The 25805-nt window shown below is 49.9% G+C and overlaps 1 protein-coding gene and 1 long non-coding RNA gene across 16 annotated transcripts in view; one reads left to right on the top strand and one right to left on the bottom strand.

The window, feature by feature from the left end:
• The window catches only part of Smox (spermine oxidase), a 35382-nt gene that overhangs the window by 1445 nt on the left and 8132 nt on the right, over nucleotides 1–25805 (bottom strand). The window contains exons 1-8 of one of the 15 annotated variants that reach the window (XM_063283536.1): nucleotides 15324–16063; nucleotides 13620–13853; nucleotides 8829–9055; nucleotides 5024–5197; nucleotides 4118–4877; nucleotides 3041–3201; nucleotides 893–982; nucleotides 41–469 (exon numbers count right to left, since the gene is read on the bottom strand). In XM_063283536.1, the coding sequence (XP_063139606.1) occupies nucleotides 332–469; nucleotides 893–982; nucleotides 3041–3201; nucleotides 4118–4877; nucleotides 5024–5197; nucleotides 8829–9055; nucleotides 13620–13827 (1758 nt within the window). In that variant the 5' untranslated portion in view covers nucleotides 13828–13853; nucleotides 15324–16063 and the 3' untranslated portion in view covers nucleotides 41–331. Of the gene's footprint in view, nucleotides 1–40; nucleotides 470–892; nucleotides 983–3040; nucleotides 3202–4117; nucleotides 4878–5023; nucleotides 5198–7591; nucleotides 7686–8828; nucleotides 9075–12384; nucleotides 12516–13619; nucleotides 14130–15323; nucleotides 16064–25805 lie in introns of those variants that run through there. The other 14 variants (XM_039104804.2, XM_063283538.1, XM_006235063.5 and 11 more) reach the window with 14 other exon arrangements.
• On the top strand, nucleotides 18532–23995 carry LOC134486446 (uncharacterized). The gene is made up of 2 exons (XR_010065392.1): nucleotides 18532–19038; nucleotides 22050–23995. It is a non-coding gene; the product is annotated as an uncharacterized LOC134486446 (long non-coding RNA).

Here is a 25805-nt window from a genome sequence, read left to right as displayed (position 1 = left end):
CGACACAAAGGCTTTGAATGGAGGAGAGAAGCGAAGGAGCTTGGGAAGGGTCACTTCTTTTATTATCCCAAAAATGCGAAGTATTGAAGGCACTTGCAAGAACATGGAGAGAGGAGGAAAGCAGGAAGCAGGATCCCACCTGGTCGTTACCCAGCCTGGAGAAAAAGAAAAGCTATAGAGCCAGGTCGGAAGTCAGCCCGGTGTCCACTACAGAAGGCGAATCCCATTCTACAGACAATGAGGAAGTTAAGAGCACGGGGGCAAGGGACGGGGACCAGCAGTCACGAGTTAGTGGTTCTTTAAGGAACACGTTTGGCAGTGAGGACACCGTTCAGGGCCCCTGCTGGAAGAGGTCTCGGTACATCTCGATGAGCCGAGCGGCCTCACGCTGGCCAGAGAGCAGAGCACCGTGGGTGGTGGAGTAGTACTTGCGGTGTGTGGCCTCACCGGAGAACAGCACCTGCATGGGCTAAGCGGGAGGAAGGGGAAGTGAGGGTGGGGTGGGGAAGCAGCCGAGGCAGCGGGCTCCCTGTCAGCCCCGGAACCCCTACTCCTACAAGGCAGACACGAGTGAACAGGATGCAGGTACTGCTGTTTCCATAGGGTGAAGGGTCACCCACCCACCTAGCCCCCTTCCCTTCCCCATACACCCCACGCCTCAGTTCCTTCTGTCCCAAGGCTGTTAGAAGTCCTGGCTCGATAGTCTCAAAGAATCCATTCACCTCTTAATAAATAGTCTACCCTCCTCAGCCTCTATTCTCTGATCAGACAGAGAGATTTATACCACCTGTTTCTGAGGCTAGCTGAGCTGCAGAGAGTAAATGAAGCTATGCACGTTAAGCACTTAGAATCTGGAAGAATGTAAACAAAGTTAGGTGGTAATTTAACAAACCTTTATGGAGCCCCTACTAGGGTCCAGGGATTGTTCTGGGCACTTGGATGATAAAAGGTGACCAGGCTGCTGCTTTGTGGAGCTTCCATGCTGGTGGGGAAGCCAGACACGAAACCCAGTTACTAAACAGTGTCGTATGTGATTGTGGGTGTTCGGGTGAGGTGCTGAAAGCCCAGAAAAGAGGTTCGAGGTCTGGGAAATCCCACAAAGCTTCCCAGAGAACAGGACTTAAAGGATGGATGCTGGTGAGTCGACAACAGGCAAAAGAAGTTCCGCCAGAGGGGAAGGTCACCACACTGAAGACAGGGAAACTCTGGTCTAGTCAGCGCTCAATCTCAAGAAAGCAGGTGTCCTGGTATATCCAAGGCTGGTTCGGTCTTGCATATCAAACTCGTGTGTGGACTTTCTCCAAGAGAGCAGTGCTGACTCCACCAAGTCTAGACTAGGAACGAGCACCCTGGCCAGCTGCCAGGTAAACTGCACCTACTGATAAGGGACTAGGGAGTCTCAGGGATGGGCCGTGTGGCCAGCTCAGGCTGCCTCTCCGCCCTTCTTCATCAAGCCCCAGTTCCTGTTGTGTGTTTGTTTGTTTGTTTGTTTGTTTGTTTGTTTGTTTGTTTGTTTTGAGACAGGGTCTCAAAGTATATATCCATCCTGCCTGGCCTGGAACTCAGAAAGACCCGCCTGTCTCTACCGCTCGAGTGCTGGGATTAAAACTGTGAGTCGCCCACCGCTCCCAGCTCAGGTTCTAGTTCTAAACTGGTTCCAAAGTTATTCAAAGTAATAAAAATGACACGACTCGGCCTCTCTGTCAGCAGTGTGTAAACCTGTGGCTGAATTCTAGTCAACAGGCTTCAAGGTGTACTGCTGTCTCTGTCCAAGGAATCCCCTTTCTGGTCCATGTAGCTATTAACCGAAGACATAAGCGCCATGTTCTTACAGCCCTCGTTCTTGGACTATGAGGTAAACTCCTGAACATGGTAGCCTGGAGCTAAGATATGTGTTTCCCTACCACCATCCTCCAGATTTTTGCTGCTGATTTCTGTTTTGCTTTGCTTCTGTCACAGCCAGGGGGTCTCCTTCATAGGAAGTTGCCCTCTCTAAGCACAGCTAGACAGACACCTTCACTGACAGAAATCTCCATCAATAACTCCAAAGAAGTACTTTAAATATGTTATATTTTAACATTTAATGTATGTTCACAGTTAGTGAACAAACTATACTATGGGAGCATATTTCTGTCCGTCTTTAACAGTGTGTGTGTGTGTGTGTGTGTGTGTGTGTGTGTGTGTGTGTGTGTGTGTTCTCATGCCATCATGCTCATACAGAAATCAGGACAGCAAGCAAGAATCAATAATTCTATCTTTTGCATGAATCCTAGGGGCTGAAGCCAGGTCAGTCATCAGGGTTGGCCGTGAGTCCCTTACCCACCAAACCATCTTGCTGGCCTCAGATTTATTTTCTTCTTCGAGTACAGTTGACCTGCTCTGAGGCAGGGCAGTATTCTCAAGTTTTTCTCTGCCTTAAGACAGTGTCCATGTATCTCAGGCTCACCTTTCACTATGTGGCCAAGGATAACTCTGAACGGCTACTCCTCTCCCTTCCACATCTCCAGTGCTAGAATTGGAGGGTTTCTGAGGTGCTGGGCTTCGAACCCAGGGCTTCTGACATATCAGACAAGTGCTTTACCAGTTAAGATACAACCCTAGTCCCTCAAATTTAATCTCTAAAACATATCAAGGACATAACCCTCTGCTGTCCCATCAGACTCTACTGTGGGAACGTTAGGCACGTGTGGCTTTGAACTTGAAGTGTAAGTAGTGCAATCAAGGAACCAAAACTTTAATTTATTAAATTTAATTGTTTAATGAATTCAATCTAGCTGCGGCTGAAGGTTTCTGTCTAGCACAGCAAGCAATGATTCAGGTTTCAGAGATTCAAGAAAATATTAATTTTCTATGTGATTCTACTTTTTTCTTCCAGATGTTAAGTGTTTGTTGCCTTGTTTTTTCTTTCACCATGGGAGCCACCCCCACTGTTCCTCACCATGACACCCTTAGTGGACACTACTCCAGTCCTCCTCCCTGGACCAGACACATGCAGAACACCCCCTCCAAGGCCTCTCCACAGCATTCACAGCCCACTCACCGCTGTCTTGGAGCTCTCTGTGTAGGGCAGGGGCTTGGCCAGCTTCTCCACATCTGCCCCACTTGAGCCCACCTGTGTGTATGAATAGGAACCCCGGAAGTATGGGTTGCTGCCCCAGGCTGAGCGCAGGATTCGCCTAGGTTTTGGTATATTGGGGTTCCCTGTTGGGGAGTCAAAAGAACCAAGAAAAGGGAACATAAGAAATAGCTATATAGGGAAGGCACCCCAGACAATCAAGCAGCCAAGAGGCAAGCATAAAAGATTGGAAGGAATGAGGGGGCTGGGCTCAAGCTGTATTTCCTATTCATCACTTCCTAGTGATCCCCAGAAAACAAACATTATGTATCTCAAGGCCTTTGAATTTCCTACTTTAAAGTATTAGTGGGGGGGGGGTGCCTCAGTGGTAGAGCTCATGGTTAGCCCTCATGGGGGCCTGGGGTTCAGTCCAGGCAGTATTCAAAACAATTTCAGATAATCATGCTTCCCTTTTTATTTTCATGGGCTCCTGGGAAGTTCTCCTGCAATTGTGCGCAGAAAATAACCAATTAAAAGAGTCAAAGATGCTGGGTATGATAGCATATGCTTGTCGTTCTACCATTCAGAAGGCTGAATAGGACAGGAGGATCTTGAGTTCAAAGCAAGTAGCTACAACCCAGTGAGTTCCAGGCCAGCCTGGGCTACACAATGAAACCCTATCTTAAAAACAAAAACAAAACAAAACAAACAAACAAAAAACAGAGTAAAACAATTCTACCTCTGAATAAGATGCTAGGTAACAGGAAATGAGCAGCTGTGGTGATGGTGACATTGGAGCCCTTTTTACCATGAGGCCCTTAGTGGAAAGAGCAGTTCTTTTGAGTCATTTGAACTACAAAATGAGAGTGCCAGCAACTGAGGAGACAGAGGCTAAAGATGGTTCTCTGCAGTTGCTCTCCCAGTAGGCACAGCCACCTCAGTGCCACAATCTGGAAAGGGTAAAACTGCTACAGACCTGGGAGTTGAGAAAGTAACCAAGCCTCAGTGAACCACATGGACACAGCCCCAAGCCTCAGTGAGCAGCACGGACATGGAGCCCACCTGTGAACTGTCGAAGCATCTCCGTGCAGATCTCCGCTACAGCCTCGTCATCGCACCTCTCCATGACGAGAGCCTCCTCCCCACAGATCCAGCCACTCAGCACATGGCCATAGCGCTCTGGTGGGTAAAGGACATCGAAGCCACAGATCTTGCGGTACCAGAGCTCAGGCGGGTAGGTGAGGGTACAGCTCTCTGCCTCATCCTCCCACACAAACTGCAGGCTGTTGCACTCAGGGCCCCAAAAGGGCTCCTCGAATTCAAGGAAGATCTTGTCAGTGGTACCAATGCCCAGGCGGTGGATGGCGGCCACCTTCTCTGTGGGCAGACATGGCCTAAAGAAACTGGTGTACTGCCTCTTGAGCACGCCCAGCGAAACGGTCACAATCACGTGGTCTGCTGGGATCACCTCACAATCCTCGCACTCCACGACTACAGGCCACTGCTCATCCTCGTCCCACCTCCCCTGCTGGGGATTCTCTCCACTCTGGCCACCCTCCCCAGCGTCGTGATTGTGGTCACCCTCACCACGGGGCTCGATCTCAGGACCCCGGGGGCGAGCCGAGGCCTGGTCCCAGTGGATGCAACGGACGGGTTTCCCCAGCTGGATGACATGTGGGGGAATGCCCTTAGCCAGCAGCTCCACAACTCGCATGAAGCCGGAGGGGATGATGTGATGGGCGCCAGGGATCTCCGTCCATTCTCCAAAGGCGCTCAGGGACACTTCATCTATGCTGTGAGAGCTGCTTTCACAGCTCTCCACCTGTGGGAAGACCCAGAGAGAAGCCGGGTGAGGCAGGGCCAGGCCATGCAAGCAACAAGAGCTCTGAGCGGCATGGTACTTTGGACCCAGATTCCCCCAGAATTCGTCTTTTTCACTCTGGCATCTATACTCCACAGCAAAGATACCTTCAGGTACTGCTGGATCATGGCGAGCTTCAGGCGCTTGGTGGCCTCTGTGTCGTCAGGGTCATCCCTGATGCGATTCCGCACCTTCTCCCGGGTGAACACCCCGACACTGTTCTGACTCTCAGCATTGACTGGTTTACCATTCCGGAAGAACTCCTGGGTCAAGTTATAGACCTGACAAAGAGACCCAAAAGACTGAGCCTTCTTATCACCCTCTACAGAGGGCACAACTGGAAGGCCACCCATTCCCTGGTGTCCCTGGTGCAGCGGTGGCTTCTGCATGAAGTTAAGCAGGTACCTGCCCTAGTCAGCCAGCTCCTCACCTCCAAGCCTTTAAGAGAGATGTGATGGGCCTAAAGCTTTCTTTGGGGGCCCTTCCTGAACACACTGCAAATGTCTGAGAGCTATAGAATCCTCTTGGTGGGCTCTGCACATGTGTGCAAGCCCTCCTCCCATTCCCTGGAGAATCTGATCTGTACGCATCACCTTTTCCAAGAACAAGATGCAGAATGCTCATCCCCTATAGACATCCTCTTTGCAGTACCCAGATCCACAAAGAGCCCCTTCATTTGGTCTGCAGTACATGGAAGGAAGAGAGAAGAGAGCAACACAGGGGGCAGAAAGCATCTCCGGGAGGCCCCAGCAGGCCAAGAAACAGAAACCACTTGGCAAGCATTCTTTAGCCCAAAAACCAATCCACTCCTTATCCACGGTGACCATCAGTCCCTTGAAACAGGGTCTGCCTCTTCTGCCAGCCCATCCCATAATCCTTCCACCCTACCCCCAAACACTGAACAAGTCTACTCCTAGACACTCACTAGGACTCACCAGACACTCACTAGGACTCACTAACATTCACTCAACATGCATTTGTGGGCTTCACACCCATGACGTATTAAGCAAGAGAAAGTCCCGAGCCTTGCCCAAACTCTAAGAAGTTTCTGAGAAGATTTCTACAAGATACACTGTGACAGGAAAGAAACCAGATATGAAGTCAACCAAGGACTCATTCTGACTCATCAGGATACAGCAACACTGGCAAAGACAGAGAGAAGAAAGAGTTACACGCAGAAGACACTACACAAAGATGGAGGGCGAAGCAGTCGAGAAACTTGAAAGGTGTTGGTTTGGGGAAGAAGCAAGCAGAATGCCCTACAAAATGAATGGCCTTGGGAAGGTAGTCAGGTGCCAGGGCAGGAAGGCTAGCTATCATGCCAAGGCCCTGAAGCCCTGTGAGAATGGAGCCCCACCCACTGCTGTCATTTCTAGGACTATATATATAGCAGAGAGCTTCTCAGCTGATCATCTATGGATGATTGCTTGTGGCCAGGCTGATTAGTGGTTATCTCCCTCCTTAAAAAGAGTCTCTATTCGGTCGGTCAGCATGCATCCATTGGAAAGAAGATGTCTTCTCTGCACTGCAGCCCTAAGAAATGTTGTGGGGCCAGAGTGAAGAGCAGCTACAATACCACACTCCATTCCCACTGTTCCACAGGACAGAAGCCTCTACATGCAACTAGCACATGAAGTAAAGATGCCTCTGCGGCATAAATTATAGAGAAAAATATTAGGAACTTGTCCTGCCTACAGTCACAAGATGCTGGGTGGTCAGCAGTAGCTGGAGCCTCAGCAAATTCCTCCTATAGGATCACTGCCAAAAACTCAAGCTGGGGACTCTCCTTCTCCTCCCTGGTTTTCCCCTAAAAGATAAGCAACATAGTAACCAGTATTCAGCTCATGTCATTGAAGACCATAGGTTCCTTCAAGGAGTAACAAATGTAGCCACCACCAACTAGGACTATCATGTGGTTATGGTCTCCTCCCGAACATGAAAGCAGAGTGTGGGGCACAGGTCTACGACCACTACACCAATTCTTAAATACTTTTCACTGGGATTACAATCCTTGAACACTGGGATGTAGACACAGCCATGTACATTTTACAGATGAGAAAACTGGGGATCCAAGAGGCTATAGCTTAAGTGTTTGATAGTCTCTATCTAATTCTGGGAACACAGCTCAGCCTGATAACACTTGCCTAGCGCAAACAAGACCCTGGGCTCAATCAGCACTGAGGGAAAACAAACAAACAAAGCAGGGCAGGGGAAACAAGTACTTCCTGTTCAATCATGAGGACCTGAGTTCAGACCTCTAGCATGTACCTGCAAACCTAGCCCTGGGCGGCTCGACTCGGGTAGATCTAGAGGGTTCACCAGCCAGCTGTTCTAGCTGAAACAGTGAGCTTCAAATTCACTAAGAGACTTTGTCTCAAAATGTAAGGAGGAACAATGGTGACCTCTGACCTATGGGCCCACACACATACACTAAAATGTACCCATATGAATGGCCCTTCAGAGCCATCTTTGTTGGAAACATTTACTATAAAGCTAACTTTAGGCATGGGTTCACCTGGCAACTTAGAATGGTCCCGGGGTATCGACTAAAAGCCACAAGTAAATCCTGATCTACATTTCTTCCTTCAGACACTAAGCAGCACTGCAATTTGATAACTACTTTGCCCATTTTATCCTCCACAGCCCCCGTCTTGGTTTTCAGAAGTGAAACTAACCAACAGGAAGGAGAAGAAGTCACAGCCACTGAGGGTTATTGGCAGGAAGTATCCAGACAGCCAGGCATGGTGGCACACATTTATAATCCCAGAACTTGGAAGGTGAGAAAAAAAAAAAGAATCAGGACTTCAAGGCCAGCTTTGGCTACATAGCAAGTTTAAGGCCAGGATGAGCTATATGAGACCTATCTAAAAAATAATAAAAAATAAAAACGTAAGTATTCGTGCTTAAAGCACTTACAATAGCCAGGAGTCAGCCTGTAGGCCAGTAAGGTCTACTTTGAAGAACGCAGGTTACTATCTGAACTGCCTCACATATCTTGTCGGTACATACACAAAACAGGTGTGCACATCCTCCAAGCACCAGGGAGTGCCACAAGTGTACAAAGGCAAGTGTGCAATGAGTGCTTAGCGGTCCATTTACTGACCTGGAGTGGGGTTGTTACAACAACACCACCTCTTATTCTTTACCTGCTTTCACAGTGCAGCTTACAGTGCTACTGAGAGATACTAAGGACACTGGTCATTTTTTAAGGCTTGGATGTTTCAGTGATGTACAGAATTGCTACTTCTATCTAAAATAGACTGCAATGCTCACCAATATACTAGGAGTAGAAAGGACTCTGAGGCTGGACTCTCACTATCGTAACCACTAGATACCTGTTGAGATTCGGAGTTTTATATTAGTTCCTGCATGGTTTCACTACCTACATTCGGCTACTCAAAAACCACAAATGAGGGGTTGGGGATTTAGCTCAGTGGTAGAGCGCTTGCTTAGCAAGCGCAAGGCCCTGGGTTCTGTCCCCAGCTCCAGAAAAAGAAAAAAAGAAAAGAAAAACCACAAATGACTAGAAGCTACCATACGGAACGGTGCAGCTCTGAAATAGCTCCATCAGTACAAAAGGGTCTCCTGAACAGTGCTAGTTACTCCTAATAACAAAATTATTATTAGCATCCTAATAATAACTAAATAAATAAATGAATTACTAAAATAATCACCAGAGAATTGAGATCAATGCACAAAAATCAGTTCTATTGCTATAAACTAGGAATAATTAGAATGCTTTCTAAAAATATTGAATATCTATTTAAAAAAATAGTGACAACAATTACCACAGCCCAAACACTTAGTAGAGTCTAGCAAATGACATTAAAGGCCTTTCTGAGAAAATCTACCAGTGTCTTGCCTAGCTCGGCAATTCATGGTCTCCCTACACTGTCCTGATGTTCCCCTTACCTCGTTGTATAAATCACTGAATTCCTCAACCACGTCCTTGGGGATGCGGCGGCCACGGTTGGTAAGGTAGCAGGCCACGCCATTCTTGGAGTAGAGGCTGATGCGGCCCACGCTGCGCTCCCCATCTGTTGTCTCTTCCAAAAGGCCATTGGCTTCTGCTAGTTGATAGATAGGGTTCCCGTGGGATCCATGGATCCAGGTGGCTCCCAGCTCAAAGGTGGCGTGTCCTGGTGGTGACAACAGACCCTTAGAAGGGCAGAGGTTTCTTTAGAGAAGCACAGGACTGCCTCCCTTCCTTCTCTAAGAGGGCCCCACCCACATACACACAACAGGGCAGGAAGGGGTTTGGCAGCGCTCTCTGAGGAAGAGCCAAAGCCCACAGAGGACACCTGACAGCAGATGAAGTGCTGTCCATCAGGGAGAAGCAGTGGCCAGAGTGACTCCTGAGTGTGCCCCAGCATCACCTCGAGACATCAGTTAGAAGCCTCCCCTTTTCTAGTCTTAACCTTCTTCTAAGACAGTACTATATGCCAGACCTCCGACTCCCTCCTGCTCAAGAGGATATTCCCTACCATTATTCTAGCATCTCAACAGCCCATGGCTCCAGAGTCCAAGCCTTCCTCCCAACACAAGATGCCCCCTCCCAACACTTCTAGGACAGAAGACAGGACAACTCCATTTTCCTAGGATGGAGGAATACAATCCCAATCTCCAGGGAGATCCTTCCACACCGTGGGGCTGGCCCTGAGATTCTGTCAAGGAGGGCTAAGAGTACTCCTGGATTCAAGAGGTAAGGGGCCTAGGAATCCACCCCACCTCCTCATCCCCAGCCACAACAGCAATAGCAGCAGATCTGAGGTAACTGCCTCTGACCTGAGCCTCAGTTTCTTCTTCAGATGCCATAAAGCTGTGAGGCAGCTTTCCCTGCCCAGCTTCCAGAGAGGTTAAAATAGTGCAGAGAGCAGAGAAACAAGTGTGTAGTGGTCAGGCTCAAGATGGTAAACTTTCTGTCAAATTCACAATAATGTCTCCTACCTCATGTATACTCCTCTGGACAAAAGTAACTGTCCTGCCTTCCACTGAGAGGCAGGGTCTACCCCCTGAATTTGGGATAAACTCACAACTTGCTCTGACTAGCAGAATGTGGTAGGAGTTGTATTTGCAGCCTCCGAGCCTAGAGCTCGAGGGGCCTGACTTAGTTATTAGTCTTTTTCTATTGTTGATATAAAACACCACAACCATAAACAACTCAGGAAGGAAAGGGTTTGCTTCAGCTTACACTTCCACCTCACAGTCCATCACTGAGGGAAGTCAGGACAGCAACCCAAACAGGTCAGGAACCTGGAGGCAGGAGTTGATGCAGAGGCAACAGAGGGGCGTTGCTTACTGGCTTGCTCCATGCTTGCCCAGCCTGCTTTCTTATAGCACCCAGGACCACCTGCACACAGTGGTATCACCTACAGAGAGCTGAGCCCTTCCACATCAGTCATCAATCAAGATGTACCGCAGGCCAATTTAGTGGAGGGTGGGGGGTGGTTTCAAAATTGATGTTCCCTCCTCCAAAATGGCTCCAGCTTGTGTCAAGCTGACATAAAACTAGCCAGCACTCTAAACTAACAACTATAAAAAGAAACAGAGGTTCACCTTGTTAGGAATATGAGCCCAGACCAAAGCCTACACTTCCTACCAGACAAGACAGTAAGGCTGTCTTCGAGATGCTAACCAACTTGAGTAACACTTCCAAGTGACCCCGACATGCAGGAATCAAGGCAAAGCCACCAAAAGACCCAGCTACCTGAACCCTGCCCACACGTCCATCCACAGATTCTGAGTAAGCAAACCGACTTCGTAAGCTCTTATATCTGGGGTGGCTAGTTCCGTAGCAATAGCTGTCTGACACAGCCTAAGGGCAGTAGTTTTGCCCTCGCCCCAAGAAGTAAGCAGGTCCTCCTCATTTGCATGCCTTCCCTTTCTTGGAATGTTTCTAATTAAGCCCCAGTTCCTAAAAATAGCCCTGCAGCACGAATGTGCCTACAACAGCCTCATGCTGTAGCTAGAAGAGTTGCCTGGTGCCTCGGAAAGAGGCAGGCACGCACAGGCCCCCTTGTGTAGGAAAAGTAGGCAGACTGAAGGACACCAAAAACAAAAAGTCCAGGACCTTGCCCACAGGAGCTGCCTGCTGGCCAGGAAGGATACTCCAGAGCCTCAGGCCTGGAAGTCCCCTGAGTGTCTGTTCTACTTTGAGCTCCCAACAGGAGCAGAGAGAGAACACCAGTATTATTATTGCTATTACGATTACTATGAATTTGTTTTTAGCCAGTGCTGCACATGTAGGCAGTACGGTACCAGCCACCCACTCCTCTCCAGAAACCCTCCTGACTGTTCACTCATGACTACTCATCTTGCTTTGTGACCCACTGGACTGAGGTTGACCAGGACTCTGTGGTGAGACCACAGGTCCAGAGCTATCTGCGGGAGCCTGGTGGGTTCAGCAGTGAGAGTGAGTGAACACAGTAGCTGCTCTCTCTCCCAGAGTCTATTAACAGCTAACAGTTGAGAGGGAAAACAGCCATTTGAAAAGGAACCGAACCCTTACCCTGGCACAGTAGGGAGCTCCAAACCACACAGAGACTGGGCAGGGTTAAAGCAAGGAGCGGTCTTTCCTGTCTCTAGATGTTCTTCAACTATGAGATGAGGAGAAGAGCAGGGCCAGGTCAAGGTTTGCCAGGAGTCAGAGGAACAGAATAAGGCCACCACCAAGGATGCTTCTCCCACTCACTTCCATCTCCGCCACACCTGTATTCCCAAGGGCACCAGGCACCACCTCGTGCCTCCTCACCTCCTAGCAACTGGTGTCCTCAGAGCTGGCTCTGGACCCCCCTGCTCTCACTACTGACAGGGACATGACCACCGTGCCATGCTGAAGCCTGTCCATCGACACACTGGGTTCTGGCCTACCTGTCTACATACAACACAGGTGCCCTGCCCAGCATGTTCTCCCCTATCCCTTCATATGTATTATTCCACACAGCTAGTCTCTCCCTCTTCTCTGCCCTGCAAGTTTCCCATCTGGTCTTCTGCCACCCTGTGCCCTCCCTGAATGGTCTCAGTTGTCAGCTGCCCCAGGGACTGGGCCACCTATCTCCCCATCTTCCGTTTCTATGTCAAACTCTGAAGAGCTCACAAGAATCATAAATGGGACTGCTCTTCCCTGAGGCTGCCAGCCATCCAATCAACAGTGAGCAAACACTGGGGCTCCTTGGCTGCCCCAGCCTTACAAGAACTTTGGACGGCACTTTCATTCTTACTGCCAAGTGTCACCCAAGTTTGTGCCTGAAAAGGAGAGACAAAACCGCATGGCTCTAGGGGAAGACTGTTCCTGTGACCAAGAGATCTATGAGGAGAGAGTGTGTCCTTGATGCCCACTGACTCCCTGCCTGACCACCTGTGTAAGCAAGTGAGTATACACACTGTGCACGGGGACACAAAACCCTCTAGAGAGCAACTGTGGCAGCTCAGGCCTTAGGAGGCAAAGAACTGGAGTTCCAAGGCCCACCTGCCCTGGAGACGGACTCTCCCATCTCGAAACAGAAGACAAAGCTGGGAGATGGCTCAGCTGATAAGCACTTCCACAAAAACATGAGGGCCTCAGTCAGATCCCCCAAAATCCATGTAAAAACTCCACACCTATAATCAGTAGAAACAGGAAGACCCTTAGGGCTTACTGGCCAGCCAGTTTACTAGCAGAAAACTTTAGTTCCAGATTCACTGAGGAAACAGAGACACTGTCTCAAAATATTAAGTTAGAAAGCAATTGAGGAAGGCAACCAATGTTGTCACTCTAGTGTCTAAACACACACACACACACACAGTGACCATACACATTTACTCATGTACAGCACACTCACACACAGACACACACTCACATAGTTCACACTCATACATAGCACACAAACTCATACATGCTCACACACACACTCACGGACACATACACATTCCCTCACATACACACAGACACACACATATAGCATGTACACCTACTTACACATAGCACACACACACTCATGCAGCACACTTTCACACTCAACCCACACACACAGACAGACACACACACACACACACACACACACACACACACAGAGGAACCAAATCTCTCACATACTCCAGGTCACTGCATGTTTTCTCAATGGGTCATATTCATACTCCCAACTCACTTGACTCACTACTGGCCAAACACCTCACACAGGCTGTGGCTGTGGGAGCCCTGATCTCCAGCTCCATTTCAGGAAATATCCCTACACTCTAGAACCCGAGCACTTTCTTCCCACCCCAGGGGCAAGTCTCTTCTCTGGCTGCAACATGGACAGATCTTCTTTACAGACAATCCTAAGACACACATCGCCCACAAGGAAGCCTAAAATCCCCCTTCCACTCTAATAACCCTAGTCCTGTTGCCTGGTCCTCAGTCATGATACACTAACTTGTACTAAAGACTAATCAGAACTTACACATGTACCCTCCCTCCTGTAACATTAGAAATAAGTACCCACAGTTCTTAGATAGTATGTCCTCCCCAACAAACATTGTCAACCCCAACTCTTACACCAAGCAGCATTCTCCAAAATGGGATGTCAGTGCAACGGGCTAAGGAAACTTCTGGAAAACACCCACATGGGTGCATGATCAAATACTTATCCCAAGGAAAGATTAAATTAGTAAGATTTGAGGTAGGACTGGGGTCGGGGGGGGAAAGGTGCCCTACAGCAGTACCTGGGTCTGAGTGATGCTTACCAAGTTTCACGCTCTGCACACGGCCCCCAATGTGGCTGGAAGCCTCAAGCACAGTGACATCCGTGAAGCCCTGCTCCAGAAGTGCTCGAGCTGCAGCCAGGCCAGCCAAGCCGGCGCCGATCACCACCACACGAGGCTGTCCCCTTCTCCGTAGGCCACGACTGAGAGGGTCATCCGCACTGTCGCCACTGGATTCACAACTTTGCATACCGTCCGTACTCACTTTCTAGGAGCCTGTGACAAGAGAGGGGAGGGGTAGGGGTCGGCTCTCACTGCAAGCTGCCCTCACTCCCTAAAGACCTGATCAAGAAGAGAGACCCTCCAAAAATGCAGAAAGGGAGACAGCAAAGGGCAGAGAGATATGACAGCCAAGGAGGAAACGTGTTTTAGGATCTACCAACAAGTCAAGAGGTGAAATCCATCAATCCCACTCTCAAATCTCTTTAAGCTGTGCCAGTTCCCTGGCCACCAGTCTAAAGTAGGACAAGAGGTGACCTGAGAAGAGATGACTAAGTCCACAGTGGAGAGCTATCCCGATGTCCTGTTCAACTGTTCAACCCTGAGTGTCTGCTCTCTGTGCCAACCCCAGGCTGCTCACACAGACATCAGGATACTCACACATACCAGAAATACTTGCACAGGCTCCAGAATGATCACACCAGCCCAGGACACTCTTACACACAGCACTGGGCTCTGTCCCTGGCTCTCACCTGGCACATCCCCCTTACGTCTTTCTCCTCTCTGCTTTTTGGCTGGCCTTCTGAGTATCAGTGAGGTGGCAATGTGGTGGGAAGGACAAAGTCTTCACCTCCCTGTTCCTCCAGAAAGTGCTAGTATCCAACAATCCTTGCTATTCTGGGCAGGTCCTTTCCCCATCCACCCAGGCCCCCAGTCACCACAAAGCAGCAATGAACCCAGGAAACACTGGACTGTGATGACCCGTGGCACCAGACAGCAGACATCAAATTGACAGTTACACGCTGCCAGCTTGCTGAGAGACGCCAGGCTGGGCAGCTGGTAATGCGGGGCAAGAAGGTGGCCCAGGCTGCAATGCACTGCTCCTCTAGTCCCAGAAAGAACAAGCTGCTTTGAAACTCAGCTCCTACCCTATCCCTTACATTCCCTGACTCAAGCAACGTCAAAGTCCAGTTGTCTTTGCTAAGGTTTGAGTCAGAGATGCTGCAGAACTTAATAGCACCAAGATCGAACAAGGAAATAAACGCAGGTGGACGGAAGCTGCTAGACTACAAACCAAGAAGCAAATAAAAACCTGTCACCCACACCCATGAAGCAAGCATAGCTTTTTCCAGACAAAGCAATCCACTTTTAAGAATCAACTGGAGATGCAGGGCACATCCCACCAAATAGACATGTCAAAGACATCACACTAACCAAAGATATCACACTAACCAAATCTGGAAAATAACCCAAAAGTGGTGACTGATAACAGATGCATGGGCTATGTAGTACTCTCATCCCATGCAAAACTCAGCAACCACAGAAAAGAGCTGCTGCACTCCAACAGCACAGATGCACCTACAAACATGTGACTGAACCAGAGGTCAGACACCAACCAGCACTTACTGTATGGCTCCATTTACATGAAGTTCGGGGAAAGGCAAGCAATCTGTTGGGGACAGATTAAAGGAAAGTGGAGGTGAATGAGAAGGAGGGAGCTTCCTGCAGTGGAGGGAGCATATCTACCTTGGTCTGAACGGAGGTTGCACGGCATGTCAAGATATGTCCACTTCCAGCTGACGTTTCCATTTTCCCCGAGACAGTGTCCTCTAACACTTGCAGGTTTAGCAAAATAGGTGCTTTGCTTCCTAAATATGCTCAGGCTAAGAGGCTGCTTCTCCCCCAACTTATTCCACGTGATGTATGGGCCAAGACAGAAGTGCCTCCTCTCCTAGTGCACCTCCTATTCCACTCCCAGACTCAACTAGTCAAGTCAGGGTAGACTACAGGCAGATGGCGCTAGAGACCCAGAATCCCTCCCAGGCAATCCAGGCTTTGCGGGCCACTAATAGGTGGGCAGGAGTCTTTCCTGCTTCCTCCTCCTCCGCTACCCTCTTCCCCTTCTTTTAGGCCCCCACCCTCCAGGGAACACGCCAAGCAGGACTGTCTGGAGTCTCTCCCTCCCTTCCTTTAGAGGCCCAGGTTCCTATGCACTAAATTTAGAGGTGAGGATGTGGCGGATTGCACGCGCTGGCAGGGTCAAGTGGTGATGCCACCGGAAGTCTGCCAGTCACCGCCAACGCCGCCGTGACAAGCTAGTAAACAGAGCACTGCGGAGGGCCTGCGTCAGCTGTAAGGATACCAGAGTGCCCATGCACCAGGTGAGACTTGACACGGCTGCGTGCTCCAGCCCACATTCTGGAAGAGTGGGGATTCCCCTTTACAGCACCCCTGCCCCAGGGACACTCCAACAGCCTCGTTTTTTTTTTTTTTTTTGTTTTGTTTTTTTCATTTTGTTTTGTTTTGGCTTTTTTTTTTTTTTTTTTTGGCAATAAAGGGGCAGAAAGGCAGCAGTGTTTGTAAAGCTTATGAGTGGAGCCACGTCTTGAAATGCTACTTTGTAGAGTAGGTGTAACAAGAATTGAACTAGAATTCCCACACTGACTGTGGCCACATATACCAGTAATTCCAGTACTGGGAAGGAAGGAAGATCATGAGGTTCAAGCTAACCTGGGCTATATGGAAAGATATTATCTAAAAAGAAAAAAGAAAAAAACTAGGAAGGTGGGTCCTGTTTATCACAGGATCCCTGAGACTACCTTCTAAACCAGAACAGTCTACTCTTCCCCTAAGCATGACTGGATGTTCCTCACTACACTGCTGTGACCGTCAAATACAGTTGTCATAAGCTGACTGTCAGCATTTGAGGACCTGACACATGAAGGACGTGTGCTGCAGATACACTGTGACAGGGTTCTGAAATGGACCACAGGCCACCTTAAATATGACTGCAGAAAGAACCCTCCACTCCCAACACCATCTCAGAGACCTTGAACATGGGTATCAGATGCAAACAGCACAGGACCTACGGGTCCCTGAACCACTGACCTTCCCTTCACAGCTAACTCCACAGTACTGGTCTTCCGTAAGTCTTGTCCCAAACCGGTTCCATCCACCCTTGTTGCCCACAAGAAGCCAGAGGCACCACACACACAGAGCCACAGATGACAGGAATGTCTACCATGGCCCTCTTACCACCTTATGTCTATACAACCTGAGACCCAACTAAAAAATAGGAGAAGACATACCCAGAAAGCCTGCAGTGCTGGGCTCAGTCAACCTTTGCTGTTGGTTTTTATCATTTTCCCCACTTGGGTTGTTTTGGGGTTTGTTTTTATGTTTGTTTTGTTTTGTTTTCTTTGAGGGGGCAGAGAGAGGGAGGAAGGTAGAGAGAGGGAGGGATAGAAGGAGAGAGGGGGGAGGGAAGGAGAGGGAGGGAGAGAAGGAGAGGGAGGGAGGGAGAAAGGGAGGGAAGGAGAGAAACTGTCTTATTGAGGAAGAATTTAAACGGTCCTTGGTGCATGCCTGTCCCCTTTTCGCCTTGATCTGTATGCACAGGAGAAACAGAACGGCCTGTACCAGCCCACAGATAAAGGAATGAAGAAAAAGTGCTGGCTCAGCCAGGCAGTGAGGGAGGAAGGAGGAGGGGAGCTGAGAGAGCTCTGAACAATAGACACTTGCCTTCTTGCTCTGGCCTCCATGGTAAATTGGGGCGGGAAGGGGGGTGTCTAGGGCTTCCTGCCCAGCATCCATATCCCCAAGCAGGCAAAGCCCCAAAGCTTCAAGAAATCGGGTCAGCCAGAGCATGAATACCTGTCTTCAAAATACCCCACTGCCTCCAGACAGCACTTTCCCAGCCACAGGCCCCAGCTTCCCAGTGTCAGCCCCTCCTCCACACCTGATCTTGCTGAGCCCAGAAATGCCAGAACTCAGCTGGGGTAGCACACATATTCCTGCTCTCACCCCATTCACAGCCCCTGGGGTCAAAGTTGTGGGTGTCCTTAGCAGAAGATCCCCTTTGTCCACTGAGCCAACCCATGTCATCCTTACAGGCCAAACAATGTCGCCTCTAACCCCAATGTCCTCAGGGACTGACCCTCCAGCTCACTCTCTCTGAACTCAACCTTCCTAATGGTGTGACCCTTCAATACAGTTCCTCATGCCACAGTGATCTCCCCACCATAAAATTATCCCATCGCTACTTCTTAACTGCAGTTTTGCGACTGGTTATGAATCATTATGTAAATATTTGCGTTTTCTGACTGTCTTAGGTGACCCCTATGAAAGGGTCATTCGACCCCAAAGGGGTTGCAACCCATAGATTGAGAACCCCTGCTCTAACTATGCTCTAAGAGAGCTATGGCGAGACCTCACTAATAAGACCAGACTACAACCCAACAATTCATTGAGCACCTACTCTACAACAAACACAGGAAAGCCCTTTATCCTCAGGCTCTGCTGACTTCAGTTCTCACAAAATACTCCCCTCCACACACAACATAAACCCCTAGCTCTCCTCCAAAGCCTTGGGCTTCCCCCACCACCGCCACCACCACCTAATGGCCGGAAGCAAGCATTCACTTTCCTTGCCCTACAACGAAGAAGCCGCCTCTAGGTTCTGACCACACAGTTCTCACCAGGACTGTGGAGCTGTGGACCGCAGGCCCCACATACTGGCTCTTAAGAACAACTACCTAGCGGTCCCCAGGACACGGGTGTCTCACTGGGGAGATCGATTACTGTCTCGTGTCTCAGAACTGAGACTGCAGCTTCCTGGTCACTGAGCGAGGCTGGATTCCGGGCTGGACTGGTAATTCTACAGGAAGTGAGCATGGCCACAGCCTGAGAGACTACCTTGCAGCTCAGCAGCCCAGTCTGTGTAGACACCCCTTCCTCAGCAAGGGACCGCCTTTGCCTCTCCCACTTATCCACAGGTCACCGTGTCACCGACTGTGATTACTGCTGAATATACGATGCCACTGGCAACTACCTCTACCTTTCAAAGACACAAAACATCCTGCCCATCCCGGGACCCTCTGAACACAAGGCTTTTTGTTGTTTTGGTTTTCTGTTTTTTGGATCTGTTTGTTTTCTGTTTGTTTGTATTCCCTCCCTCAGGCACCTGAGATGATGTGCTTCTCAGGTCACCCAGTCTGGATTTCCTCACTGCTGCCTGCAGAAGAGGAAGGCGCCAAGGTCACCAGACCCCTCCTCACTTCATCTCCTTAGAGTCCAGAATCACACCAGCTGAAACCCTCCGAACTAGGTCATCCCTTCTAACCAGCATCCCTCCTCTCCCTGAAGCCCTGTGCTCACTCGTGAGAGTTCTACCCAGGCCACGGGTGACCTCAGCTGTGGGAGACAGTGTATCTGCATCCTGGGCTTTGTGACTCTCCAACAGGTAGGACTAACGGCCAGCTTCTTCTTCCTTACAGGAAGCTCTTTCCAAGCTTCTAGCAGGAGGAAAGGGTGAAGGGAGGAAGCTGGGGCTCGTCCAGGGGAACATCTTCGGGCTGCCTGGCAGGGCTGCCGAGGATTTGGAATCTTGAGACCCCCCCAGACAATGAAATTATTCTTCTAAGGTAAAAAAGAAAGAAAGAAGGGGGGAAAAACACTCCCAGAAATCCCACACCAGCTGCCTTGCTGTGCTGGCAAACAAAGGGGCTCTGTGTCTGTGCAGGGCTCCTCCCACCTTCCAGTCTGGGGCAGGCCGCCCCAGCCTCTCTGCCAGACCCTTCCCAGCCTTCTCAGCCAGTCACAGTGAGTACAAGGCACAGCACCACCAAACCAGAGGGGCCAGGCCAATGGACAGGAATAGAGATGTAAACACAGTGGGCAGAATAGGGCAGCCCGGCTCAGTATCCTACTTGCTGGCTAAGGGATACCTAGGCCAGGGCCTGCCTTTCCCTAGGCCTCATCTGGCCAACGCTTCTGAACTCACCCCAAGAATATCAAATATGCTCCCACCTCCTGGGGTTACATATCTCAGCCCCACCTGACACCACTGCCAGTCTTCGAGTTTCTCTATCTGTCTATGGGGCAAGTCCACCTTCATGTGAACTTCTGGGAGAATTAAAACAAGACAGCACAGGAGAGAAATGTGCTATCTCACAAAGGGAGCATGAAGAAAGGAGGTCCCCAGAGGACCCTTACAGAGGTCGGGGCACCCTCCAAGATCCCAAAGCCCCACTGCATATAAAATAACCCAGAGCTCTGAGCTCAAGAGTCCAGCATCAGTTCTGGCCCCAATGCAAACAGGACCTTGAGGTCAATCAAATCCTGACGACTTGACTCCCAGCCCAATCCTGTCTATGTCAGAGCCCCTCAACCCTGACTCTGACCATCCTACGCAGAATCCATGGCCATTGAGCAACTCCAAATTCGAAACAAGGAAGCAGGTACCTCACTTCACAGACCAGCAGCGTCCCTCATGACGGCCCTGATGAGGACTACAGCCCTAACTTCCTCCTGGTGCCTGGCTTCTCTCCAAGCACCGAGCCTTTGTTATGCACATCTTCCCTCAAAATGTAGTTCTGAAAAGGACAGCTTTAAAAAGTTTCTTGTAAACCTGTTTCAGAAGGAGAGAAGAGCCGGCCCCCACCCCCACCCCCCTGGCAGCTCTGACTGGAGTGGAAGGGACAGAGTGTACACACCCCCTCATGAAAGCAGTAGGCAGGCGTGGGAGGTGCACTGGGTGAGGTGATCACCCTGGGCCAGACTCAGTTCCCTGCTACACTGCAAAGTAGAAATGGACATCAGGTACTTTTATAGCTCCCTGAAAGGGCAGGTCCAAAGGGAAGCCCAGCTGGGGGATAACCAAGAAAAGATAGCTCTCACTCACTTATAATCACAAACAGCCCCTCCACCACAGTTGTCATGTACGTTCTGAGATGTGGTCACCAACTTTTCAATACCGGTTACTGGAATTTCCACCATCACTTACCGGATGGGTGACAGATTAGCTGACTTTCGGGTTTTGTTAATTTGACACAAGCTAGAGTCATTGGTAAAAGACCTCGCCTGAGCAAACTGCCTGTGGACAAGTCTGTAACGCATTGTCCTGATTAATGACGTAAAGGGGTCACGTCCATTGTGGGTGGGGTCACCGCTGTGTGGGTGGTCTTGGGTTCTTACTGTAAGAAAGCAGGCCAGCAAGCCTGAGGAGTAAGTCAGTAAGCAGTATCCCCCATTGTCAGTTCCTGCCTTGGCTTCCTTTCTCGGACTGTGACTCTGGACATGTGGGCCAAATAAACCCTTTCTCCCCAAGTTAGTTTTTGGTACGTGACCTCATCAGCAAAATGGGCTGTGCTACAGTGCACACAGAGGCCTAGAGCCCGCACATAGCAGCAAGAGTTCTTCATTCTTCCGCAGGAGAAGACTGAACCAGGTGAAAAGACGTGGGTGGAGCTTGAAGGAAGCCCATCCAGTAAAGGTCTCGGATCCTCCTCTCACACTAATTAATTTAAAAGCAGGAATATGAAGCTTGACAGGGCTCCCCACTTGGAAAATTGCTGTTTTATATAAGGTAGAAGAGAAAGGTCAGCCCGTATCCCACCTGCCGCAGGTCCATGAGTGCATGGGCGCTGGCTTCCCAGATGCCCCTACTGAAGTCCTCTCCTCTTAAGGTGACCTCTGTAGCTAAGAGGATATTGCAGAAATAATGTGACACCTAAACGTGAGTTATGAAAGACACAGTGGTCGTGCCATCTTGACAAGCAGAAGTGGCCTGGCTTGGGAGCAGATTCTCCAGCTCCAGAGACTTCAGATGCTGGTAGCCTCCTGGGAGATCCTGAGCTAGAACGAACCCAGCTCATTTTCTGCATCCTCATTCCTGACTCACGGAAGAGCTACGGGTGATGGTTTCACTGTTTTAAAACTGCTAACTTTGAGACAATCTGTTGCCCTGAATAGCCTTCGGTCTCCTATCTAGGAAGCCTTAAGGGGGAGATCCCCAGGTAATACCTCCATCACGTGGGGGCTCCATCCCCACTGGTCTGAAAACCAACTAGAAACCAAGCCTAATGGTTTACAAGCCCCCCTGACAGGAAATGACAGTCCCCAAGAGATGTCTACAAACACCTATACTCACACTGACTCACTTAAGTCAGACTCCACGAACTAGGAACACAAGCACGGGCATTATTTTAGGATCACCTCTGAAGCTAATTTCAAGCCAAGGCTCTAGAGCAGACTTCAAATGCAGAGACGCCAGGTGACTGATGATATTATCAGAGGAGGAGGGTGACAGAGCTGAGGCCAGGCCATGGTCAAGGTCCCCTTTGATGTTGGCATTGTCTAGCTCCCAAAGTCCTCGGTAGCCCAGGTCTGGAATACCCCTCAGGCCATGACTGCCCTTACATATAACACCACACTCATCTATGTCTTCTTCTTCTACTGCCTCTTCCTCTGCAGGAATGGCCCCAAGACATCGGGCTGGAGTCTAACCGAACAAGCCCGGAAAGCCCTTTCTCATCCCTAAAGTAGAAACAGCTGTAACAGTTGGCCTGACTGCTCCTATGCTCCCTGTCAGAAGTACTCAGTGAGATCTATATTTGCATGTAAGAATCACTGGCCTTGTACTGCATTTGACCCTGCGGAGGACAGAACATCAAATTATGGAGACAGCGCTGAGGCTCAGAGCTGGTTAACTCAGAGGTACAGCAGGCAGCTGAGAGCCAGACTGGGGAACCCAATACAGGCAGGGAAGGAGTCAGTTCCGTTCCTAGATGGTGGCACTTAGAGATACTGCTGATGCGAATAACTCATGAGACCAAGACTGCTGACTGTCCTCCCTACCCAAGATCTCCTGCTGAGCCCCGAGGCTCTGGGTCCCAGACGCACACACCTGACCTTCCTTCTATGCCTCAAGAGTTGGGAAGAGACATGTCAACAGGAGTGGGGAGGACACATCCCACCTTCTCCTCAGAGTCTTCAGCCACACCCATGAGTCTCGTGGAGACAAGAGATACAGACAAGCCCTGTGCTATTGCTAGGGAGAGACCAGCCCCATGCCCACCCCGCCTTCCCACTGGATGATAGGATACCCTATGAACAGCATCCCCACCCCTTCTCTCCAAAGGAAAAGGAGTCATAGAGTCACTCAAACAAGGGCATACAGACCTCAGTCTCCACAGGCTGTGTTCCAGTGGATGTGGAGTCTGGGTGGGCACGGGACATGTGGGTGGGATGTGGTAAGTTTCTTGTTAAAGCACATGGGTATTCTAGGCCTGGGCTGGGCAGATCTTAAGCGACTGGATATATAGCACAAAACAAGTTTGAGAAAAACTATGTTGAGCCAACGCCAGGTAGAAGGGGCATTCGTTGAGCAAGTTTTATTGAGTGTCACTCTGTGGCAGCCCTGGGCACCAGGACTACAGAAAAGCTAGACAAGTCAGATCTTACAAGGTCCACAAACAAAGAGGTCAGGGTGGAGGGCAGGGGCAGCACTGGCACACAGGAAGTGAGAATGCTGTGTGAACCTCCCGGAACTTACTGAGAGGCAGGATGTGGAGCCGAGGCAGGCCAGCATGACCACAGTGACCAGTCATGACACTGCAGGGATAAACCCAGACTAATTCTTTGTTATCTGTCTAGCTGACCCTTTTACCCCTTGTGATAAGTCTAGGGTGTAAGTGAGATTAAAAAAAAACCTACCCAAGGCCAAATACCTGCTACAGGCCCCACTGGCTAAGGGGTAAAAAGCCTGGACTCTGTCCCTGAGCCCTGTTCTCCTGCCAGGGTCGTCACCAAAGATGGGCAAGCTTCTACAAGTCACAGTCTGCAGCACACCCCCAAAACACAATAGAGCTGTGCTGGGTGTCACCTGCAGTGACATGGCACTACCTCGAGAGGCAAACGTACCCACCATCACCTGCAGACACAGGCCAACCCACTCCGGATGTGAGTCATCCAGCCCAGGGCCAGATACAACAGACCCATCCTTGGTGTCCTGAAAGACGGACACCTAGGACACGTAAACTGGCAGGTGAAGGGGTGGCTTCCCCACAGGCTGGCGCTGGGACAAAGGAGACCAGCACAATCAGCACGTTCTGCTGACTCTTTAAAACCACTTGCAAAAAGAAACGAAGCTGTGAACACAACTCAGCCACTCAGCTCCCCCTCACCCTCAGTGGCCCTTGTGACTCTGCACAAAGCCCAACTGTGCGCAACTGTAGCCCCGGGGGAGGGGTCTCCAGCAAGCCTATCCTCTCCCCTGAGTCACAGGGCCGCCACCTCACCCAGCTGAAGACGTGTGCTCCCTGCATGCAAAGTGCAGAGTTGTCTAAGGTTGGCTGGATCTGGGGAGCGTTTGCAAGGAGGGAGTTCTTGTCTTCAATAAACCCCTTTCTAGCAAAACCACCGCTCAAAGGTCCACTCATTACACCATGAACTACAAAGTTGAGGTATGTGATCACACACAGCATTTGCATTAACAAACTAACCACCACCCACCCCCCAATCCAACGAGAAATGAACACCAAAGCAAACAGACTGCTATTGGGTTTTAATATTCTGTACCAAGCCCTCTGCTAGACTCTCCGTTCACTGCATCCTTCACAGTCACAAGCACCCTGCCACCCATTGTACAGATGAGGAAACAGGTAAAGATGAGACAGGTGGAGACTACCCAGGGCCAGATTCTGATCTTTATTCAGGCCCTCACCCTCACCACCCCACCCTGAGAAACAATCCCAAGGGCTGTCCCAGGCAAGCTATTCCTCTCATGCGCTCTCTCTCTCTCTCTCTCTCTCTCTCTCTCTCTCTCTCTCTCTCCATGGACTGTCACTGCACACATTATCCCAGGCACTTGGGGGCTAGGAAGAATCCTCTCAAAGCCTGGCAGTTCACCCAGTGGCACAGACAAAACCTGGGACCGTCACTAGAAGGCCACCTCTTGGCCTGGGTACCTATCAGGGTGGGCCATAGAGCACTCTAGTCTCCCTGCCCCTGGGGCTAGCTTAGGCTAGACAGGCAAACACCATGTCAGACTCAGTCTTTAGCCTTGGTTCCTCCTTCATAAACAGGATATGGGGTATGGCAATGTTGCTTTGCCTGGCCAAATGGAAACTCCAAGACAACCCACGACCCCCACTAAAAGTCATTCACCTCCTCTCACTAGCCCAAGACTTCCCCCTCCTGGTGACTTCAGGCTGCTAACAAGTGCACAGGACCAGCCACCAAAGGGCTCTTCACAATATGCAAGCAGGTAGCATAACCCACACACAAACAAGCAGGCTAAACTCAATGGTGTTCCCAGCAAAGCCTACAGCCGGGTCCACGGCCTGTGACAGATCCCATAAAACACCTGGGGAGTTAGGGCGCTGAGTCCTTTTGTTAAGTTCAAAGAGACTGAGCAACTCCCTGCTTTTGAAGTCAGGTCTGCTCAAGACACTCTGCCAATATTGTCACCGAGCAAGTTGAAGGTTCAGAGAATAGTGCCAAACACCTTCTTCCTGCTGAATGTTCCAGTTGGTCTGCACAGCAACCCTTCCATATCGCAGAGGAGGAAATGGGAGTTCAGAAAGGTTATATAAGTCGTTCTATGAGACGCTGCTAAGCCTGGTCCTCACTCTAACTTTCATGAGAGTCACATTGGACTCCTTCCCAAAACTACCCTTCAAGCTCCAAACCTTCCTGCATTATGCGTGTTTTCTAAGTTCATTTACCAAAGTTAAGGATAGTGAGTCCGTAATAATGTACCAAATAATGAGAGCCTCCTCTTACACTTTCTTCAGAGTGTTTGCCCACATGACACCCTAGGTGTCTCCTGCCAGCATCATCCTAAAATCTATCTGACTGGGAACTAGGATTTTACCAGCCTTCCAAGGCCAACAACCTTAGCTCCTGAATCAAGACAGCAAACATATGGGCCAAGTAGGGGTGGGGCACAGTTGAAGGTTTGGGTGCAGGTTCTAGGGTGGGGAGGAGTTGATAAGGAGAATCAAGCCAGATGGCCCAGAACCTGGGTTTGACCAGTGTCCCCTTTATCAAGAGAGTAGCCCAGGACTCAGCTTGAGGGGTGGGGGCACTAGCTCATAGCTAGCATCAGTGGGTATGTTCTTTGTTGTGTTTTCTAATAAACCCCAAGAAGCAGGCAGAGAATGAATGGCAGGAGTATGATGCCCTACACCAGACCAGTCAGCTATGCTTAAATGATGCAAATGCTTT

The sequence above is a fragment of the Rattus norvegicus genome, chromosome 3, assembly GCF_036323735.1.
Source record: "Rattus norvegicus strain BN/NHsdMcwi chromosome 3, GRCr8, whole genome shotgun sequence".
Lineage (NCBI taxonomy): Eukaryota > Metazoa > Chordata > Mammalia > Rodentia > Muridae > Rattus > Rattus norvegicus.
This window is presented reverse-complemented; position numbering and strand designations above follow the sequence as displayed.